Source organism: Salmo trutta, chromosome 8, assembly GCF_901001165.1.
Source record: "Salmo trutta chromosome 8, fSalTru1.1, whole genome shotgun sequence".
Lineage (NCBI taxonomy): Eukaryota > Metazoa > Chordata > Actinopteri > Salmoniformes > Salmonidae > Salmo > Salmo trutta.
In genome coordinates this window covers 17,689,131-17,708,944 of record NC_042964.1, presented here as the reverse complement: position 1 = coordinate 17,708,944, position 19,814 = coordinate 17,689,131, and the positions used below count along the sequence as shown (strand labels likewise).

The window sequence follows — 19,814 nt, the reverse complement described above, 5'->3', positions numbered from 1 at the left end:
GTTACTCCCACAGTTGTTTGTCATAAAATATATGGTGTCACTAGCTCGATCGATGTCTTAGTAATTGTAAAGTGTTTATTTTGTCCCTGTTCTCCCCTACTTAGATTTTTACAGACCTCTCCTCCACAAGACTATCAGGAAAATGTGTGTTGCTATGAGGATAGTAACGATAACAACCAGAACAAACGTTATGTAGTTCAGCAATCCATCTTGATTATCTTGAGAAGTAGAAAAATAAATATAGTGCCTTGCGAAAGTATTCACCCCCTTGGCATTTTTCCTATTTTGTTACATTACAACCTGTAATTTAAATAGATTTTTATTTGGATTTCATGTAATGGACATACACAAAATAGTCCAAATTGGTGAAGTGAAATGAAAAAAATAACTTGATAAAAAAAAATGGAAAAAATTCTAAACGGAAAAGTGGGCGTGCATATGTATTCACCCCCTTTGCTATGAAGCCCCTAAATAAGATCTGGTGCCACCAATAACCTTCAGAAGTCACATAATTAGTTCAATAAAGTCCACCTGTGTGCAATCTAAGTGTCACATGATCTGTCACATGATTTCAGTAAATATACACCTGTTCTGAAAGGCCCCAGAGTCTGTAACACCACTAAGCAAGGGGCACCACCAAGCAAGCGGCACTATGAGGACCAAGGAGCTCTCCAAACAGGTCAGAGACAAAGTTGTGGAGAAGTACAGATCAGGGTTGGGTTATAAAAAAATATCAGAAACTTTGAACATCCCACGGAGCACCATTAAATCCATTATTAAAAAAATTAAAGAATATGGCACCACAACAAACCTGCCGAGAGGGCCGCCCACCAAAACTCACGGACCAGGCAAGGAGGGCATTAATCAGAGGCAACAAAGAGACCAAAGATAATTCTGAAGGAGCTGCAAAGCTCCACAGCGGAGATTGGAGTGTGTCACGACTTCCGCCGAAGTCGGCACCTCTCCTTGTTCGGGCGGCGCTTGGCGGTCGGCGTCGCCGGGCTTCTAGCCATCATCGATCCACTTTTCATTTTCCATGTGTTTTGTCTTGTTTTTCCTCACACCTGGTTTCAATTCCCTCAATCATTTGTTGTGTATTTAACCCTCTGTTCCCCCCATGTCTTTGTGTGGGATTGTTTATTGTAAGTGCTTGTGCACGTGTTGATTGGTGCGCGACGGGTTTTGTACCCAAATGTCTTGTTATTTTTATGCCGTGGGTTTTGCTATTAAACTGCTCCGGCTATTACCAAGTTCTGCTCTCCTGCGTCTGACTTCCCTGCCACCGATTATGCACCCCTTACAGAGTATCTGTCCATAGGACCACTTTAAGCCGTACACTCCACAGAGCTGGGCTTTACGGAAGAGTGTCCAGAAAAAAATCAGCAAACATGTTTGGTGTTCACCAAAAGGCATGTGGGAGACTCCCCAAACATATGGAAGAAGGTACTCTCGTCCGATGAGACTAAAATTGAGTTTTTTGGCCATCAAAGAAAAAGCTATGTCTGGAGCAAAACCAACACCTCTCATCACCCCATGAACACCATCATCACAGTGAAGCATGGTGGTGGCAGCATCATGCTGTGGGGATGTTTTTCATCGGCAGGGACTGGGAAACTGGTCAGAATTTAAAGAATGATGGATGGTGCTAAATACAGGGATATTCTTGAGGGAAACCTGTTTCAGTCTTCCAGAGATTTGAGACTGAGACGGAGGTTCACCTTCCAGCAGGACAATGACCCCAAGCATACTGGTAAAGCAACACAAGTGGTTAAAGGGGAAACATTTCAATGTCTTGGAATGGCCTAGTCAAAGCCCAGACCTCAATCCAATTGAGAATCTGTGGTATAACTTAAAGATTGCTGTACACCAGTGGAACCCATCCAACTTGAAGGAGCTGGAGCAGTATTGCCTTGAAGAATGGACAAAAATCCCAGTGGCTAGATTTGCCAAGCATGTAGAGACATACTCCAAGAGACTTGCAGCTGCAATTGCTGCAAAAGGTGGCTCTACAAAGTATTAACGTTGGGGGGTGAATAGTTATGCACCCTCAAGTTTTCTTTTTTTTTGTCTTATTTCTTGTTTGATTCACAATAAAAAATATTTTGCATCTTCAAAGTGGTAGGCATGTTGTGTATATGAAATGATACAAACCAGGTTGTAAGGCAACAAATTAGGAAAAATTCCAAGGGGGTGAACACTTTTGCAAGCCACTGTACATACGTATAAAATGAGGGAATTCTTAAGGATGCTGACCAGAAACCCCAACATATAGTTTATAATAACTGTACCTACAACTGGTTCCCCATGTGAGGAGAAGACATGATTATCAGAATATGTAAAATTGTATGCATAGCTTTTTTTTATCAGCTCTTAGAATGTCTTACCCTCAATGTCCAGCTTAGTCTAGTTATACATTGGCTAAAGAGAACCACACAACATTTAGGCATTCTGATGGAAGAAACTCATAGTTTGCTACCAAACTTCCTGTTTCTTCACGTAACTTGACTCATGAGATATGCACCATCTCCAAAATAGTATTCATTATACCAGAATATGTAACAATGGTACGATCCAATATCAGCATGGGCAACATTCCATAGGGTCAAATTAAAGCTAACATCATCCATTTGCAGCTCAAAATGAGATGTATTTGCGAAATCTTTCTGGAATTGCACTTTTTCATAGGAGGTTGTTAAAATGGGTACAAGTGTTTCAGCCATATCCAGGATAACACTGAGTTTACTGTGGAGAAGCACTCCAGAGTCACAGATCCCCCTAAAGAGTCACCGATTCTGTCCGCACAGATTGAGATACAATGGGATGCATGCTACCATCTGGAACACACAGGACAGAGGACATAGTTGGAGAGGGAAATATTAGCTTATGGTGTAAAGGGCTCATGTTTGGCTAATTGATGTAGATGTAAATTAATAAATGCACATCTAAATTTGCATAAGAGTTACAGTAAAGCCAAGTCAATAAATTGAGTCAAGGTAGAGGACAATGTCAGTTATCTTAGAGTAAATACCTTCTGAAACACAGGTGAAATGGACTAGGCAGTTTAGATATGTGACCCGTTTCAGGAAACTAGGCGTATGTCGCGGGTCACTACTTCATAGGTGCCGTTTGAACTTAAACTTTAATTTTTTATCAAAATGTTTTTTTGGGGGCAGAAATGCCTTCTCGAACATGTGAACTTTCATGTCCTTAACTTCTTGCGGATTAGTGTGACGCTACCGTCCCATTTCGACAATTTCCAGTGAAATTGCAGAGCGCCAAATTCAAATTAAATTACTATAAATATTAAACTTTCATGAAATCACAAGTGCAATACATCAAAATAAAGTTGACCTTGTTGTTAATCCAGCCGCCGTGTCAGATTTCCAGATCTCTACAAGGAATTGATTACAACACATGGTATATAAAGCATAAACAACACGTTTTGATTATTTAATTGACCTCCAACATGATTGGAACTACTTTTATTGAGCTCACATTATTTCTGTATTTTCCAGAGGTATGTGTAGTCGGGCTTTGTGTTATCACTTTAACTTCCAGTTTCCAAGATGATGTTTCTGTATGCAGTGATGCTGCTCCGCACATTTGTAGGTAAGTGAAACTTACCTGATAATGATGCATTAAAAACATACATTACGTTTTACGTTACATTTTCATTTTCGTTACGTTATATTTTCTTTTCATTAACTTATCTTAATGTTATTTTGTTGTTTGCAGGTGCACTATCCTTCTGACCCTGTGCAGTCAGGTCCCATCTACTTTTTAACTCCCCGCAAGTGTGGCTTGTTTGGTGTCTACTGTGAAGGAATACCACAACACGTCAACTACTTGATTGATGAAGGGATGTCATCCAGCAAAGGCAGCAGCACAGTCATCAACTACATGCACCATTTCTTCACCAACTACGAAGTTGGGGAAACACGTGTGGACCTGAATTGTGATAACTGCAGTGGCCAAAACAAGAACAAGTTTGTGCTCTGGCATTGTGCCAGGAGGACCATTGCCAAGCTCCACCACAGTCTGGACCTTCACTTCCTGATCACAGGCCACACCAAGTTTTCCCCCGACTGGTGCTTCGGCCTCATCAAGCAGCGCTTCAGAAAGACCAGAGTGAATACTGTCTGAGATTTCTGGTGTTGTGAAGGACACCACTGTGACAGGGGTCAACATCCCACAACTGGTTGGACTGGAGGATGGTACGGTGCTGGGGGAAAGCTATGGCTGGCATCAACACTTGACGCCGTACTTCAGGCCACTGCCACTTATCAAGCAGTACCAGCACTTCAGGTGAATATAATTTTCATTGCATTGTATGAGGTTATTCTTCTTATCTAAACTTGGGAGGTGAATTGATGTTGTGCAAGGTTGTAATGTCTACAAATTTTTTTGTTATTTCCTGTTTTACAGCTTCGATGTTCTGGAGTCTGGTGTTGTTGATGCCGAAGGAGCGTTCGGACTCAGTCGGGACCAGGTTTCAGCTGCTGCGCAACATAGATGGTCTGCCTGTACAAGCACCACCTGGACTGGACACAGCTAGACAAACTTATCTTTTGAGAAGATCAGGGAGTTTTGCGACAAAGAGGCTATTGACATCACATGCCCTGCATAGATTCCCTTGTTCATGCATGGTTTGGACGGACCAGTCATCAGCACTATCTGCAGTGCCTCTATTCAGATGACTCTTTCCTAACACACACACCATACGTTGCTGCTACTATTTTATCCTGCTGCTCAGCCACTTTACCCCTGATTGTATACATATAACTACCTCGTCTATCACTGATATCGTTATTGATATTGTTCTTGTACAAACTGTATATTATTTTATTTATATTGACACTATCTTTTTTCTGATATTGCTACTATGCAAGTAACCATTGGTCATCCCTACTGCATCTGATCTGTCAGACTCACTAAACACAAATGGTGAGTGTTGGAGTGTGCCCATGGCTAAAATTGTGCTATCTGGTTTGCTTAATGTAAGGAATTTTTTAACATTTATACTTTTACTTTTATTTGTGATACTTAAGTACATTTTAGCAATTCCCTTTCCATTTGGTACTTAAGTATTTTTAAACCAAATACTTTTTAGTATTTTAGTGGGTGACTTTTACTTGACTCATTTTCTATTAAAGTACCTTTACTTTTACTCAAGTAGGACAATTTAGTACTTTTTCCACCACTGGATGTGGCCGGCGGGTTATAGCATTTCTTTCACATGAGCCATCAATTTAGACAAGTGTGTCTGGGTAAGCATCATCTAATATTTGTAAAATATTTTTATATGGACACTTTCTGTTTACCTGGGATTTTTCCTTATTATAGGCTACTACTTTTACCACTTTTAGTCTTAATCTTTACTACACTACTCACAGTTTAGCACAGGACCTCATATGTGAATCGTTAAAGAGATGGGTGTGGCTGGTTTAAGAAGGTGTGAACACTGCTGAATGGGTGTAGACAAAGGAGAGTTCTCCAGTAGGTACCAAAACATTCAAAGGCCATTTTCTCAAAAGGGAGAGGTTACAAGTTTATCAACTTTCAAAGCAGAATTACTTTCCCATTGTTCCTCAAATGCAGTGTATGATATACCATTTTGTAGCTCTCAGTCTCTACTTTTATCCAATGTAAAAAACACAATTTAAAATGTTGCTACATAAGACCGATATGAGCCGGTCGGTCATTTAACTTTTACAGTATGTCACCTAAACTGATGAGTACTGAAACATTTGAACAGACAGTAAACCATATTTGCATTTGTAATAGCTGAAGGATTGAGAAACTGAATCATAGAATAGATCTATTTCCTGATGAGGTAGATGAGGAAGATGATGGTCAGACAGCAAAGGAGAATTCCAGTTCTTATGATGGAGAGTAGAACAAGGATCCTCATATCCACTTCAGTCGCAACCTGAATGTCACCACCTGAAAGAATTAAACCTTTTATATTTCCCATTTTTGTATAATTTTATATAATCAGGGTTGGGTAGGTTACTTTCTAAGTGTAATTCGTTACAGTTACTTGTTATCTGTCCCCAAAATTATAATCACTAACGTAACTTTTGGATTACCCAAACACATTTGGTGTCTCATCATAGGGGTCTCTGACCCGTGGTCAGACTCAATCAGATGAAAACAAATTTAATTTGCACCTTTTTTCAATGCTGAATTGAATGTCATTGAGAAAACAGAAAGGTGTTATAATGTATTTTTCCCCAACCATCCTTTCTGAATTTACAAGTAATCCAATAATTAATCATCTAGTTTTTCAAAAGTACCTGAAATCTGATTGCAATATTTTTGCTGGTAATGTAACTGATTACGTTTTTGTTTAAATCTGATTACATGTAACTGATTACAGTTACATGTATTCAGTTACTCCCCAGTTGCTCCACAACCCTGTATATAATATAGTTTTGGCTAATACAGTGTAATATCTAAGGGTTATGTTTGTATATTGTTAATAAACAAGCATATTATACTTACCATGAATGTCCAGCTTGGTCCCGTCTCCAAACAGTATCTCCCCACATGAAGCCACAGCACAGTAGTAAGTCCCATCATCAGAGAGGCTGAGGTTCCTCTTGGGGAGGTTGTAGACACAGCTCTGTGTAGGAGACCCAGCCTCAGAGCTCTTCTCACACTGATCACTCCTGTCTCCATGGGTGTAAATAATTCCTGGACGGGATTCTCCTGAGCCATGTCTGAACCAATAGACACTGTGTCCTCCTGCACATGTCTCAGTGTGTATTGTACAGTTCAGAGTCACAAAGACCCCTGGCTGGACGGACTCAGATACATGCTGCTGGAGCACAGTCTTACTGTTGGACTCTGAACCTGAAAAGAGTGTTTATATATGTCAGCAAATCGCAAATCGTAAGACTATATCCAAAATGTAACTTTTTTTACGGCTCTTCATCTATCAATTCAATTTTTTGGGAATGTCTGAAAATATCAAAATACATTTCTCAGTACTATACCTTTTACATTGAGAATGGTTCCTTTTCCAAATTCCACCACATTTGAGTGTGCGCTCCCACAGTAGTACGTGGCTGAATCCGAGCTTTTTATGTCTGAGATGCTGAGGTGATTTACGCCGTTGCTGCTTTGCACTGAGAACCGAGGGTTATCCTTAAACTCATGGTAAAATGTAGCACATTTGTCATACTTATAGATGGTTGAGATGAGATTAGGTTTTTCTCTGAAGGGTTGCTTGTACCAGGAGAAATGCATGGCCATGTCGCCTTTATAGAGGCATTGCAGAACCATTGTGTCTCCAACATTGGCTGTCATGAGACCATTCTCCTGTTGTATGGCAGAGGGCTCAGTCCCAGCTAGCGCATGAACTATAAATAAAACAAAAGAAAACATCTTACAAAAATATATTAAACCTTAAAAGATTATACATTAAAAGATTGTATTGCCTGCACCTTAGAGGCTGCTGCCTATGTACATAGACATGGAACACTGGTCACTTTAAAAATGTTTGCATACTGTTTTACCATTTTCATATGTGAATACTGTATTCTAGTCAAGGCCTATGCTGTTTAACTATTGATGTGCATATACAGTGGGGGAAAAAAGTATTTGATCCCCTGCTGATTTTGTATGTTTGCCCACTTACAAAGAAATGATCAGTATATAATTTTAATAGTAGGTTTATTTGAACAGTGAGAGACAGAATAACAAGGTGAGATAACGAGGTGAGATCTTGCATGGAACCTCAGGCCGAGGGATATTGACAGTTCTTTTGTGTTTCTTCCATTTCTGTTTGTGTTTCTTCCATTCCATTTCTTCCACAAAATCAGCAGGGGATCAAATAGTTTTTCCCCCCACTGTACTATTCTATACTACGTATTCTTCAGATATACTACATATTCTGTCCATACTGTCTATACATCCCATCACACACACACACACACACACACACACACACACAGCTCGGGAAAAAATGAAGAGACCACTCCAAAAGGATCAGTTTCTGTGGTTTTACTATTTATATGTATGTGTTTGGGTAAAATTAACATTTTTGTTTTCTTCTATAAACTACTGACAACATTTCTTCCAATTTCCTCCCCCAAATATTTTCATTTAGAACATTTATTTGCAGAAAATAACAAGTGGTCAAAATAACAAAAAAGATGCAGTGTTGTTAGACCTAGAATAATGCAAAGAAAATAAGTTCATATTAATTTTTAAACACAATACTAATGTTTTAACTTAGGAAGAGATCAGAAATCAATATTTGGTGTAATAACCTTGATTTTCAATCACAGCTTTCATGCGTCTTGGCATGCCCTCCACCAGTCTTTCTATTCTCATAGTTTCTACAGATTGTAAAATAAAGATATTTTTTTTGCCTAGAGTATTATTTTATTATTGATCTATGACAAATCCCCCAGCAGTGTTATTTGCAGAGTTAGCTCCAGGTATTTGTTGCAATTCTCCATCCATTCCTGAACCTCTAACCAAAAACAAGCTACATATGGACAGTACCAAAACAAATGATCTAACGATTCTGTCTCTTTTTAGGAAAATCTGCAGAGCTGGGATGGTTGTATCCCCCATATGTTTAACATTGTATTGGTTGCAAGAATTTTGTATAATAATTGAAATTAAAAAACTCAAAGTTTCGAATCCAGCGTCGTTTTGTGTATCAGTTCATAAACTACGTGCCATGGAATCGGTACATCGCAAATCTCTTCCCAAATATTTTGCAATCTACATTGTACAGCTGTCAATTTTTTGGTCCTTAAATTAAACTGGTACACGTTTCTATTTATCACAATTTAACCAAATTTGGCCTTTAATGCAGGGTCGACAGAAAAGTTCCTTACTTTCTACTCTTTCCACTTGCCTCTTCCATTTTTGACTTAATGCTGCAATTAGTTGGTTGTAGTTTTGAGTAGAGCAGACATTTCCATATATTTTTGCTAGCTGCATGTGTGACATAACTCCGCCAGTCCTATTTATGATATCATTTACAAAGATTATACCGTTTTTATTTATTTTAAAAAATATATTGTTTTTTTTATCAATTAGTGTATTTTCTGGTGGATTAAACTGAAATTGCAACCAACTTTCTATGGCTTGTTTTAAAAATAGCGAAATTTTGGAGATTATTTCATTTTCAAATAACTGAAAGTGAGAGGTTCTAATCTGAATAAAGGGAAAAAGGCCTTTCTTGAACATTGGGTGAGACATTCTTACTAATCTGCTAGAGAACCAATTCAGAATTACGTATAACTTTTGTATGACTGAAGCCTTTAGTGAGAGGTCTAATGCTATAATATTTAATATTTTCTGCCCTCCGAATTCATATTCATTATATAAATAGGCCGGTTTAATTTTGTCTGGCTTGCAGTTCCAAATCAAATTTGATTTAATATTAATTTCAAAAACAAGTCATTAGGTGTAGGCAAGGCCATAAGCAAATTGGTCAACTGGAATATGACTAAAGAGTTATTCAGGGTGATTTTTCCACAAATAGACAGGTATTTTCCTTTCCATGGTAGCAAGATCTTATCTATTTTTGCTAACTTTCTATAAAAATGTTTTTTAGTGAGATCCTTTCTTTCTTTCGGGATATGAATAACGAGTATGTCCACATCACAATCAGACAATTTTATTGGGAAACTACACGGTAATGTAAAAGTTAAATTTTTTGTGATCCAATATGTAATATAGTACATTTATCATCATTTGGATGTAATCCAGAGAGGTCAGAAATTATCTAGATCCTCTAGATCCTCCAAATTGTGGATTTAAAAGAAAACAGGAATAATCAGCGTACAATGACACCTTTGTTTTTGTTGTGTATTGTTAGATATTACTGCACTGTTGGAACTAGGAACACCAGCATTTCGCTACACCCGCAATAATACCTGCTAAATATGTGTATGCGACCAATAACATTTGACTTGATTTGCAAGATTAGGTTGCCTCAAAGTGTCCATGAATGTTAATTAAATAAATTGTACCATTGCACTCCCTGATAAAGGGTATGCTGAAACATGTTGGAGTTTTTTTTGTAAATGTTGTTCTATTGAACATACCATCATAATAAAGTAAATAAAACTTACCCATCTCTCCAAGAAGAAGAAATGTGCACAGTGGTGCAAACATCTTAATAGCTGTCATCCTCTTCAAAACCTGTGTCTTCTGTGGAAAAGTTTACCACTGTAGAACAACACTTCTCAAATGAGGCTATTTAGTTTCTGAGATGCATTCTATAGTCTATGGTATGTCATTTAGCATTTCAGCAGAATTTTCTAGTTTCCCCAGTGGTAGGCTATGTGCCCCTGTGGTGGCTTCACCTAACCCAGATTAAAAGAGACCGGATGGATAGAGCTGAGCGTCCTGTTGGGCTGACACTATTATGTTTATCTTCTATGATCAATGCTTTCAAATATAATGCAGCGAAGCTCAGAATGTCACTTTTTTTGGACGAAGAATGAAGTTTAGCTAATGCCTGGCCTTCAATTTCAAACGAGGACAGATACTGTTGTCTTAAATGAAGTTAAGCTAAAGCCTGGCCTTCATTTTCAAAGGACAATCCCCTTTAAGGTATACATTTGGTGGACTACAAGCTAATGCTCCTACCAACCGCAAGAGTTCCTCAGTTCACTGATTTACTTGGTGCAGTCAGAAGAGTGCCCCCTATTGGCCAATGACCACCAACTCCAGCCAAAAGTTACCCATACCTGGGGGTCCTCCCGCCCAACATAATTATTCAACGCAACTGTTCTGGGTGTCATCACTGTGAAAACAGATTTTGAATATTTACTAGCTGTCATCTAGCCCCTTTACTTAAACATCATTACTTTAAAATGGACAATATACACTATGTTTGAGCAACTTAAAATGGTACAATTCTGGGAACCTCTATGATGATGAACTACAGCCTACAACTAAATTATTGTATCCTTTGCTCTCTCAAACCAAATGCAAGAGTGGAAAATCAGTGGTTGCTGATAAGAAAAAATGGTCTGTGGTCAATGTATGCAGCTATGGCTCTCACCATGTCCCGCTCCTAATCACAAATTACATTCATCTAAAGATGTAGTCCTTCCTTCATGGTCTGGCAGTGTAGATCTAAACACAGAATGGCACACATATTTGTATCAGCTGTTGTCCTCTATGGCTTGTGTAAGTTATCTAAGTCATTACGATTATGTGGTTTATAGTTGAGACTAGGTTAGGTATAGTAGTGCATAAATGAACAGAAAGTTCTATGTTTGGGATTGTTTCTAAACCTTTGTCTTCTTTCTTTCAGGCCTGACCCCTGTTGTGTCTGTCTCTCCTCCTCATTCAGTGTTGGACCATCCTGGAGAAAATGTCACTTTTCAGTGCACCAATGTCACTGGAGCTCCAGGACACGTTGGCTGGTTTAAGCAATTCAGCGGCTCAGACCCCTATGCATCACATCTATGTACAGCTCTGAGCCAACTGTCCAGCATCGCACAGTTTTTCAGCCCAGCCATATGGAAATGTTAATCAGCCATAGAATATTTTTCCTCAAACGAACAGAGTTGGATGAAGCTGATTCTGGTCTGTACTTCTGTGGAATGTTTGATAAATACATCTTCTTCACCAATGCGACTGTCGTGAAGGTCAAAGTTAATCTTTTCAACAACTTGTCTGATATGACTCGAAATGCACTAACATGTATATGAGGAATCAGACATGTAACATGTATATGAGGAAAACGTTGGAGATATAATACTATTGTACTACAGTGTAAATAACAGTGGGAATATTTAACTCTCCTAATCGTCCACATATTTAACTCTCCTAATCGTCCAAAAGGTCACAAAGATTCCGAAAAGGACGTTACAGAGCACTGTGAAGAAGGTATGTTTATTCTGTTATTTTAAGTGAGAATCTTTTATAAATAAAGTAATATGATGTACAATGAAAGTGCCACAGAATATAAATAACCAGCAACTTATAGCAACCTAGCCAGAGAATACTTGTTATTTCAGTTGCTGATCCACAGATGAGAATCCTGGTCCTTCTCTACATCCTAAGAACTGGAGTTCTCTGCTGCTTGAACATATTCATCATCCTCTACACCACCAGGAAAAATAATAAATAAAGCTAAGGCCAATGTCAACAGAGTATATGTAGTATGTTACTTGCATTCATCCAATCCCTGTGCATCCAACTATTGTATACGCATTAAAGTCCCAGTACAGTCAAACTTGATTTCCTGTGTTTTATATGTGTCTGGATTTCTCTATTGACGCTCATATCAAATGTAAGTGATATATTTATTTTTTATGAAAAGTGAAGATTCAGAGCTTCAAAGTTCTATATCATACACTGTAGTTGGAGGAAACATTGGAAAGTTATTCTGCTTTAAAAGTTTATAAACTTGTTATTCCACTAAGGGGGCAAGTAGGAGAAAATGACCTTTTCACACTTCTTAGAGAGCTGTTCTTTGTTTAGGTCCATATAGCATTGTTCACAACCTCTTAAGCCTTAGTCCCACCCACACATGTGAACACATGCGAGTCAGCATGGCATTGTCCTCCAGAAAGTAGTCTCTCTACTTATACGCAGCTATATTCAGGGAAGCAATGCTTTTGAGGGCTGTAGCAACACTTTGGCAGTTGTCCAAAGCTAGATATTTACAAAAATCTGTGTTAGCAAAGATTATCTATATACTGACCAACAAAGCCCCCTTTCTGATATAGACAGAACGCTGTAACATGACAAACCATTCAGGACTCATCTGTCAGACAATCATGACCAACCAGTAAGGGTCATTTCTATCTTCCTGTATAGCTCAGAGCTCATAATTTCATCTTTATAATGTTAACAGATCCAACACAAGTTTTTAGTAAGGCACATGAAAGTTCACATGTTCAGGAAGGCATTTCTGACAAAAAAATAAGAAAATATGCGACCCGATTCAGGAAACTAGGCGTATGTCTCAAGTCACGACTTCACAGGAGAGCGTTTTTTTTGCAGAAATGCCTTCTCGAACATGTGAGCATTCATGTGCCTTAATAACAAACTTATATGCCATCTATAAATATGAATACAATTGTTACGTTATGAGCCTTAAGCCACAGAAAAAGAACATAATGACTGGGCTGAACATGCCGAGAGAGGGGTTCGGATTGGTCTGCCATATAGAAGGCTTCTGTCTATTTGAGCTGATTAGTCTGGGTTGGTCAGTCTGTGTTGGTAATCCTGTCGAACGCGGCTTTTAAATAAACTTTTATTGTGTAGTGGAGCTGCATAAGTGTTGTTCTCCACTTTCTGGAGGATCATATTTTGAAATCAGTGGAATTAGAATATGATAGCTAAAGAGATGGAGAAAAAAACTTGTCTCCAGATTACATCTTCAAACTAAAGGCAACTGTGGCATGGCATTCGTGACAGGGAGACGCATCCATCATGCATGATGATGTATACAGGTAAGATAGTCTAGCGTTAGCTAGCTACATTTTCAGATATTATATGTTTCTAATTTTGACAGAAAGGGGTTTCATTTCAAGATAAAGTGTACTGTTAGCTAGCTAGTTAACTTTAGCTGGCTGGCTCCCTAGCTGATGTTATTATTTGTATCCCAGAGCCATTTGCTTTTCTAGTTAGAGACTAATGTTAGCTAGCTAACATTGTACCTGGTTGGTTAGCTCCCAGCATATTCATGCAGGGTATTAACCACATGATTTGGCACTGTGTTCATTGTTGTTTAACCCTTTCACACGTACCATCACATGGGTGTGATCATTCTACAGTGGTCCCTTTAGCGTACGATCACACCGGTGTGATTAGAACGCTTATTTAGAACGGCCAGTTTCGAATGACGCAACAATCAACATTTGAGCTGGCCACACTTTTCAGAAACATTTTGCACAAACACAGTTCTTGTAAAGTTATGTCCAGAATGTGAGCAGTTTAGTTTTGGATGCAATGTTCAGACATTCACAGAAGTATCTACAGCATAACACAATCATCCAAACCGGAAAAATGTAGGCTACATTTGTACTAGCGCTAACTGAGGAAAGATTGACGTAACATATTTGTATAACTCTCGCTGACAAACTACAATATGATTAGCTAATAGAAATTACTATTTATAATTAATATTGATCGAAATAATTGAGTAAAACAATAGAAATCGAAAGTAATCCGATGATGGGTAGTTTCTGCTCGCTGCCATGCTTTTTTCCCTCACAGAAACCTAAGAGGAGACAAGATGAGTTTGGTCTGTTTATAGTATGCATGTTCAGGAGGGGGGGGGGGGGGGTTGTGGTCTACCATCGTTCACATCCAACCTCTTACTCACCTCATTTTGTTATAACGTCTTTGGTCCAACAACGATTACGTGAAACCCAGGATGCATTGTATATCAACAAACATGGCTACACACAGCTGGAATTAGCTTAGCTCATCATAATCAGTACAACCTTCAAAACAGTATTTTACACACATTATATGTGCCCATTACAATCGATGTAAGAATCAGAAGGCATGGTTTGTCAACAGTCATTGAAAACATGTGAATAAAACAGTACATATATAAATAATTACCACACAAAACGTTTTCTGATAGTGATTTATTGATACAAGTGGCGCATGCCAGCAGTCAATCACGTAACCACTCACTCCCACTCTGGGCTATTCAGTGTTGTTGTTTATGTATGTAGCTAGTGAGCTAAGCTGTAGCATTAGCAATGTCTTTCAAAAGGAGACAACTCACAAATGTGGAAAATCTGGAGATGTTTTAAAATTCTGACAATGAGTCTGAGTATGAAAGTCAGGAATCAGATTCTGGCAGTGACAGTGAGGAGCTGCCCCACAACCTTGTAGACTTTGAGAACCCTGAATCTTAGGATCCCTTGTCCACTGACAAAGTCCCAGGTCCCTTTGAAGATGCTGATGGTGATGCAGGCAGACCGACAGTGGATGAAGTACAGGAGTTCTGTGGTAGCTGGAAGGCCGCCAGCCATTTCACCCCTCCTGGTCCTGCTGTTTGCTTTGATGAGTCCCAGTCTGGAGTGCAACACCCCTTGCTATTTCCAACTGAGTGCTTCAAGTTGTTTCTGACAGAGGAGCTGGTGGGAGACATAGTAGAGAAGACCAATCGCTATGCCTTGGAGCTACAGGCGAAGAGAGAGCCAGGAGTGGGAGGGACAACCACAGTTAGTGAAATGTATACCTTCCTGATGACAGTCCTTTTCATGAAGAGGACAAGAACTCCCTAAGAGAATACTGGAGCACAGATCCTATGTTTGCAACTCCCTTCTTTGCCACCCTCTTTTCCCAAGCCTGCTTCCTAGTTCTGCTGCGATGACTGCATTTCATCAGCAATGCTACTGCCATCCTAAATGACCCGTTATACAAAATAAGAAATGTCAACAGCTGGCAGTAAAGTGGCATGACAAACGAGACATCCATGTCCTCTCCACTGCCAATACAGCAACCATGTCGGCCACAGGGAAGGTGGACCACCTGACTGGAGAGAGAAAAATCTAACCAGACTGCGTGCCTGACTTTAACCTCAAAATGGGGGCAGTGGATAAGGCGGACATGATAAACAGCTTTGTGGAATGCACTCAGAAAACGACCAAGTGGTATTTTTCCAGGGTCGCTTCAAAATACAACAAGCCAATACTTCTCTCACGCAATTAGCATTGTTTTACAGAGCTAATAGAAGAATGTAGCTAGCTACATAAGCACGATTGAATATAACACCATAAAGGTTATGAAATGAGTAACGTTACCTCGCGTGTCCACTGTTATAAGGAATATACACAAATATATTATGCTCCATACACACGTGAGCTACAGTAGAAACGGTATAACACGACATACAGAAACTATTATAACGTAATAAGTCACTTACTTTGATAGAAACACAGTCTGTAGTGACGCCTCTATCACTGAGACGCTGTGCCTTAGACAGCTGCGCCACTTGGGAGTCATAAGGCCAGGGTAGCTTCAAAATACAAAAGATGCTAATACTTCTCTGGTGCAATTATCATTGTTTTCCAAAGCTAATAGAAGAATGTAGCTAGCTACCTAAGTATTGAGTATAACACCATAAAGTTTATGAAATGAGTAACGTTACCTCGCGTGTCCGCAGTTATAAGGAATATACACAAAATATTATGCTACAGTAGAAACGACATAACACGACATACAGAAACTATTATAACGTAATAAGGCACTTACTTTGATAGAAACGCATACATTTCCAAAGTTATTATTGGTAATGAAAACAACTATGATTGCGATGCAGGCAACAAACAGAAAATGGGAACACGTGTGTGCAGGACGGGAGATGAGCAAAAGTCTGCAGACTTGAACTGCACAAACAATTGTGAAGTGTTTGGGGAATTTTGTCCTGGTCAGAAATGTCAAAAATATTTATTGGTCCGCAAAAGTAAAAATGACTACTTTTATGTGAATAAATGAGGCAGAACACAACTCAATTCAAACTGTTCTTAGAAAACAAAAAAGTTGTTAGAAAATAATTTGAAATTGACAAGTTGAAAACAGCCTATAAATAAAAATCGGCTGCGTGCCTTAATTTGACGGCAGTGCGGATTAAATGTACTGTTGCGTAACAATCCCATTCTGGAATGGAGAGAATGTTCTAACATCACTGGCATAAAAAATTCACGCTGGGGCGACCATTAGAGATATTTGGAACTCACGCATGAAAGGGTTAACTAGCTAACGTTAGCTGGCTGGCTTGTTAGCTTACGTGACATAACGTGTGTGATCTTACACGTTGTTTGCCTAGCTAGCTACTTGTCTTAAGCTAAAGGGTACAACACCCGTTGAATATGGACAGTGTCAGTAAACGTCTGAAAAAAAGCGTAAATAAATTGTTGCAAGCAGAGCTGGTTAGGCTCTGCTTAGCTGTCCTAAGCAGAGCTACTTAGGACAGCTAAATAGCGTCATGCTGTGGGGATGTTTTTCAGCATCAGGGACTGGGAGACTAGTCAGGATTGAGGGAAAGATGAACAGAGCAAAGTACAGAGAGATCCTTGATGAAAACCTGCTCCAGAGCGCTCAGGACCTCAGACTTGGGTGAACATTCACCTTCCAACAGGACAACAACACTAAGCCCATAGCCAAGACAACGCAGGAGTGGCTTCGGGACAAGTCTCTGAATGTCCTTGAGTGGCCCAGTCAGAGCCCGGACTTGAACCTGATTGAACATCTCTGGAGTGACCCTCCACTTTCAACCTGACAGAGCTTGAGTGGATCTACAGAGAAGAATGAGAGAAACTCCCCAAATACAGGTGTGCCAAGCTTGTAGTGTCATACCCAAGAAGACTTGAGGCTGTAATCGCTGCCAAAGGTCCTTCAACAAAGTACTGAGTAAAGGGTCTGAATACTTATGTGATAGTGATATTTCAGTTTTGTATTTTTTATACATTTGCAAACATTTCTAAAAAACTGTTTTTGCTTTGTCATTATGGGGTATTGTGTGTAGATTGGAGAGGGGGAAAAAAGAATTTCATTCATTTTAGAATAAGGCTGTACAAGTCAAGGGGTCTGAACACTTCCCGAATGTACTGTATATTTTCAAACGGCCCTACTGTGAATTAAGAACTGACGTCAAGCACCTCAGTTTCTGTAAACGGTCACATATATTTCCACACTATGAGGTTGGAATAATACTGTATAATTGCGAAAATTATCTAATGTCCTTTTAGTGTAAGAGCTGTTTAAAAAGAGCTCCTGAAATATCAGTCAGTTTTGGTGGGAAGGAGCTTTGGCCTGCCTGGAAACATCACCAGTGTCATATTCGTGTATGTAGGTGGCAGGGAAGTCAGGCGCAGGAGGAACCAAATTGGTTAAACTGGAGTATTTAATGACAAAAACAAACTCCAAAGCCAAAGTACAAAATAACATGGGTAAAAATAACCTGTCTAACACCGATACAAAATACACACGTAACATAACATCACAAACAATCACAGACAAGGACATGAGGGGAAACAGAGGGTTAAATACACAACGTGTAATTAATGGGATTAGAAACAGGTGTGTAGGAAGACAAGACAAAACCAATGGAAAATGAAAAACTGATCAATGATGGCTAGAAGACCGGTGACGTCGACCGCCGAGCACCACCCGAGGAAGGAGGGGCATCGACTTCGGCAGAAGTCGTGACAACCAGGCTGTAAATTAGTTAATAGACCAATAAGAAAGAGAGTTCCAGTTCTCTGCCAATAACAGCTAGTTTTCAGTTTTTCCCTCCCCACTAAGATCACTCCCAGACAGTCCTAGCAAAATTATTGCTTGAGAACGTGCTCTTCAATATGAAGTAATTTTTGTTTATTTTTTATGTAAACAATCAAAGTAAGGTACTTAATTGTTATCCATAAATTATTTTATATTGAGATAAAAAAAAAATCCCCTGAAAAGTGAGAGAAAATGTACATTGTACTCTCGTTGAATGATTTATGGTATGGGAAATGCTATTAGCTTGTTTTTTGTATTCTTCAAACACTCTATACTCTACACCTTAATTGAGCAGCTGGGGTCTGGTGTTTTCGCCCAGATTAACAGATGAAGAGTGGTGTGAAAAGAGCTTGTGGTTTTGATGCACTGAGATGAGAGGTGTGGTGAGGACAGAATGCCAGTCTTCCTGTAGTGCAGGGTGCTCGTCTTCAGCAGAGAAAGAGAATGATGCATGTTAGGCCCCTTATCGTCAACCCCCCTTCCTCAAATCACCCACGTAGTTACACTTACATACTTAAATATTTTGCCCATTTAAAAAAAAGAGATTCAACTGCTAGATGCTTCACCAACTACGCAATCTGTTGGCAGGTGGACAGGAAATCTGTCAAGACATACTGAGAGAGAGAGAAAGAGAGAGAGAGAAAGAGAGAGAGAGAGAGAGAGAGAGAGAGAGACACTGCACGAGCGAGACATGAAGGCCAGCTCATCTCTCCGTGTTAGTCTGTGAGAGGCCCAGGGATGTTCACCTCAGCAGGTCTCATGCAACACTGAGCTGCTCCTCCACACTGGCCCCTCCTCTATCTCTGACCTATATCACATTCTCTTTAAAAGGCGACTAGCTGCTTCTCAGAATAGGGGGCTGTGGTCAGTGCAAAGTCAAAACACGAAATACTAAAGGGACGAATAATATCATGAGAATACCAATTCTGATGTAACTTTGTCTTTATAAGTGACCACTACAATACAATACAATACAATACAATACAATACAATACAATACAATACAATACAATACAATACAATCATCAACTGCCTGGTGTTTTGCCCTTTAAGGACACCTTATTAGAAATTACCAAATCACTAATATACACAACAGAGTTAAAAGTTAAGAGAGGACAGAAGAGGCAACTACTCCTCTGCGGCCATTAAACAGTTGTGTTTTGACTTCTAACTCCTCCATTCTAACCACACCCTGCATGAATCTACAGGTAGCTAAAGCTAACCAACTAGTTAGGTTTAATGCGAATGGGTCTGAGATACGAATAATATTACTAAAAAGATCATACACATAACAATAGTTAGCCAGCCAGCCAGCTACCGTTATCTAGCTAGCTAACAGTACGCTTTAACTTGCAATGAAAACTACTTTCTGACAAAATTAGAAATGTATAATATCTGAAAATGTAGCTAGCTAGACTACCCATATACATGGATGAACACTTATCCCTCTCTGTCATGGATGCCATGGTTGCCCTTAGTTTGAAGATGTAATCCAGAGACAGGTGTTTTATACAACAGCCTTCACTGTAAATTGACTGAGAACACGTTCTCATTTACAGCAACAAACTGGGGAATAG

The 19,814-nt window shown here is 39.2% G+C and overlaps 1 protein-coding gene across 1 annotated transcript; it reads right to left on the bottom strand.

Annotated features, from left to right (window-relative positions):
• Positions 1–5,619: 5,619 nt before the first annotated feature.
• On the bottom strand, positions 5,620–11,147 carry LOC115198338 (immunoglobulin alpha-2 heavy chain-like). Its single transcript, XM_029760228.1, has 4 exons — positions 10,101–11,147; positions 6,999–7,364; positions 6,505–6,855; positions 5,620–5,943 (listed from the first exon to the last, which is right to left on the bottom strand). The coding sequence occupies exons 1-4, from the start codon at positions 10,156–10,158 to the stop codon at positions 5,819–5,821; spliced, it is 900 nt and encodes a 299-aa protein (XP_029616088.1). The 5' UTR covers positions 10,159–11,147; the 3' UTR covers positions 5,620–5,818.
• Between the last annotated feature and the right edge of the window lie 8,667 nt (positions 11,148–19,814).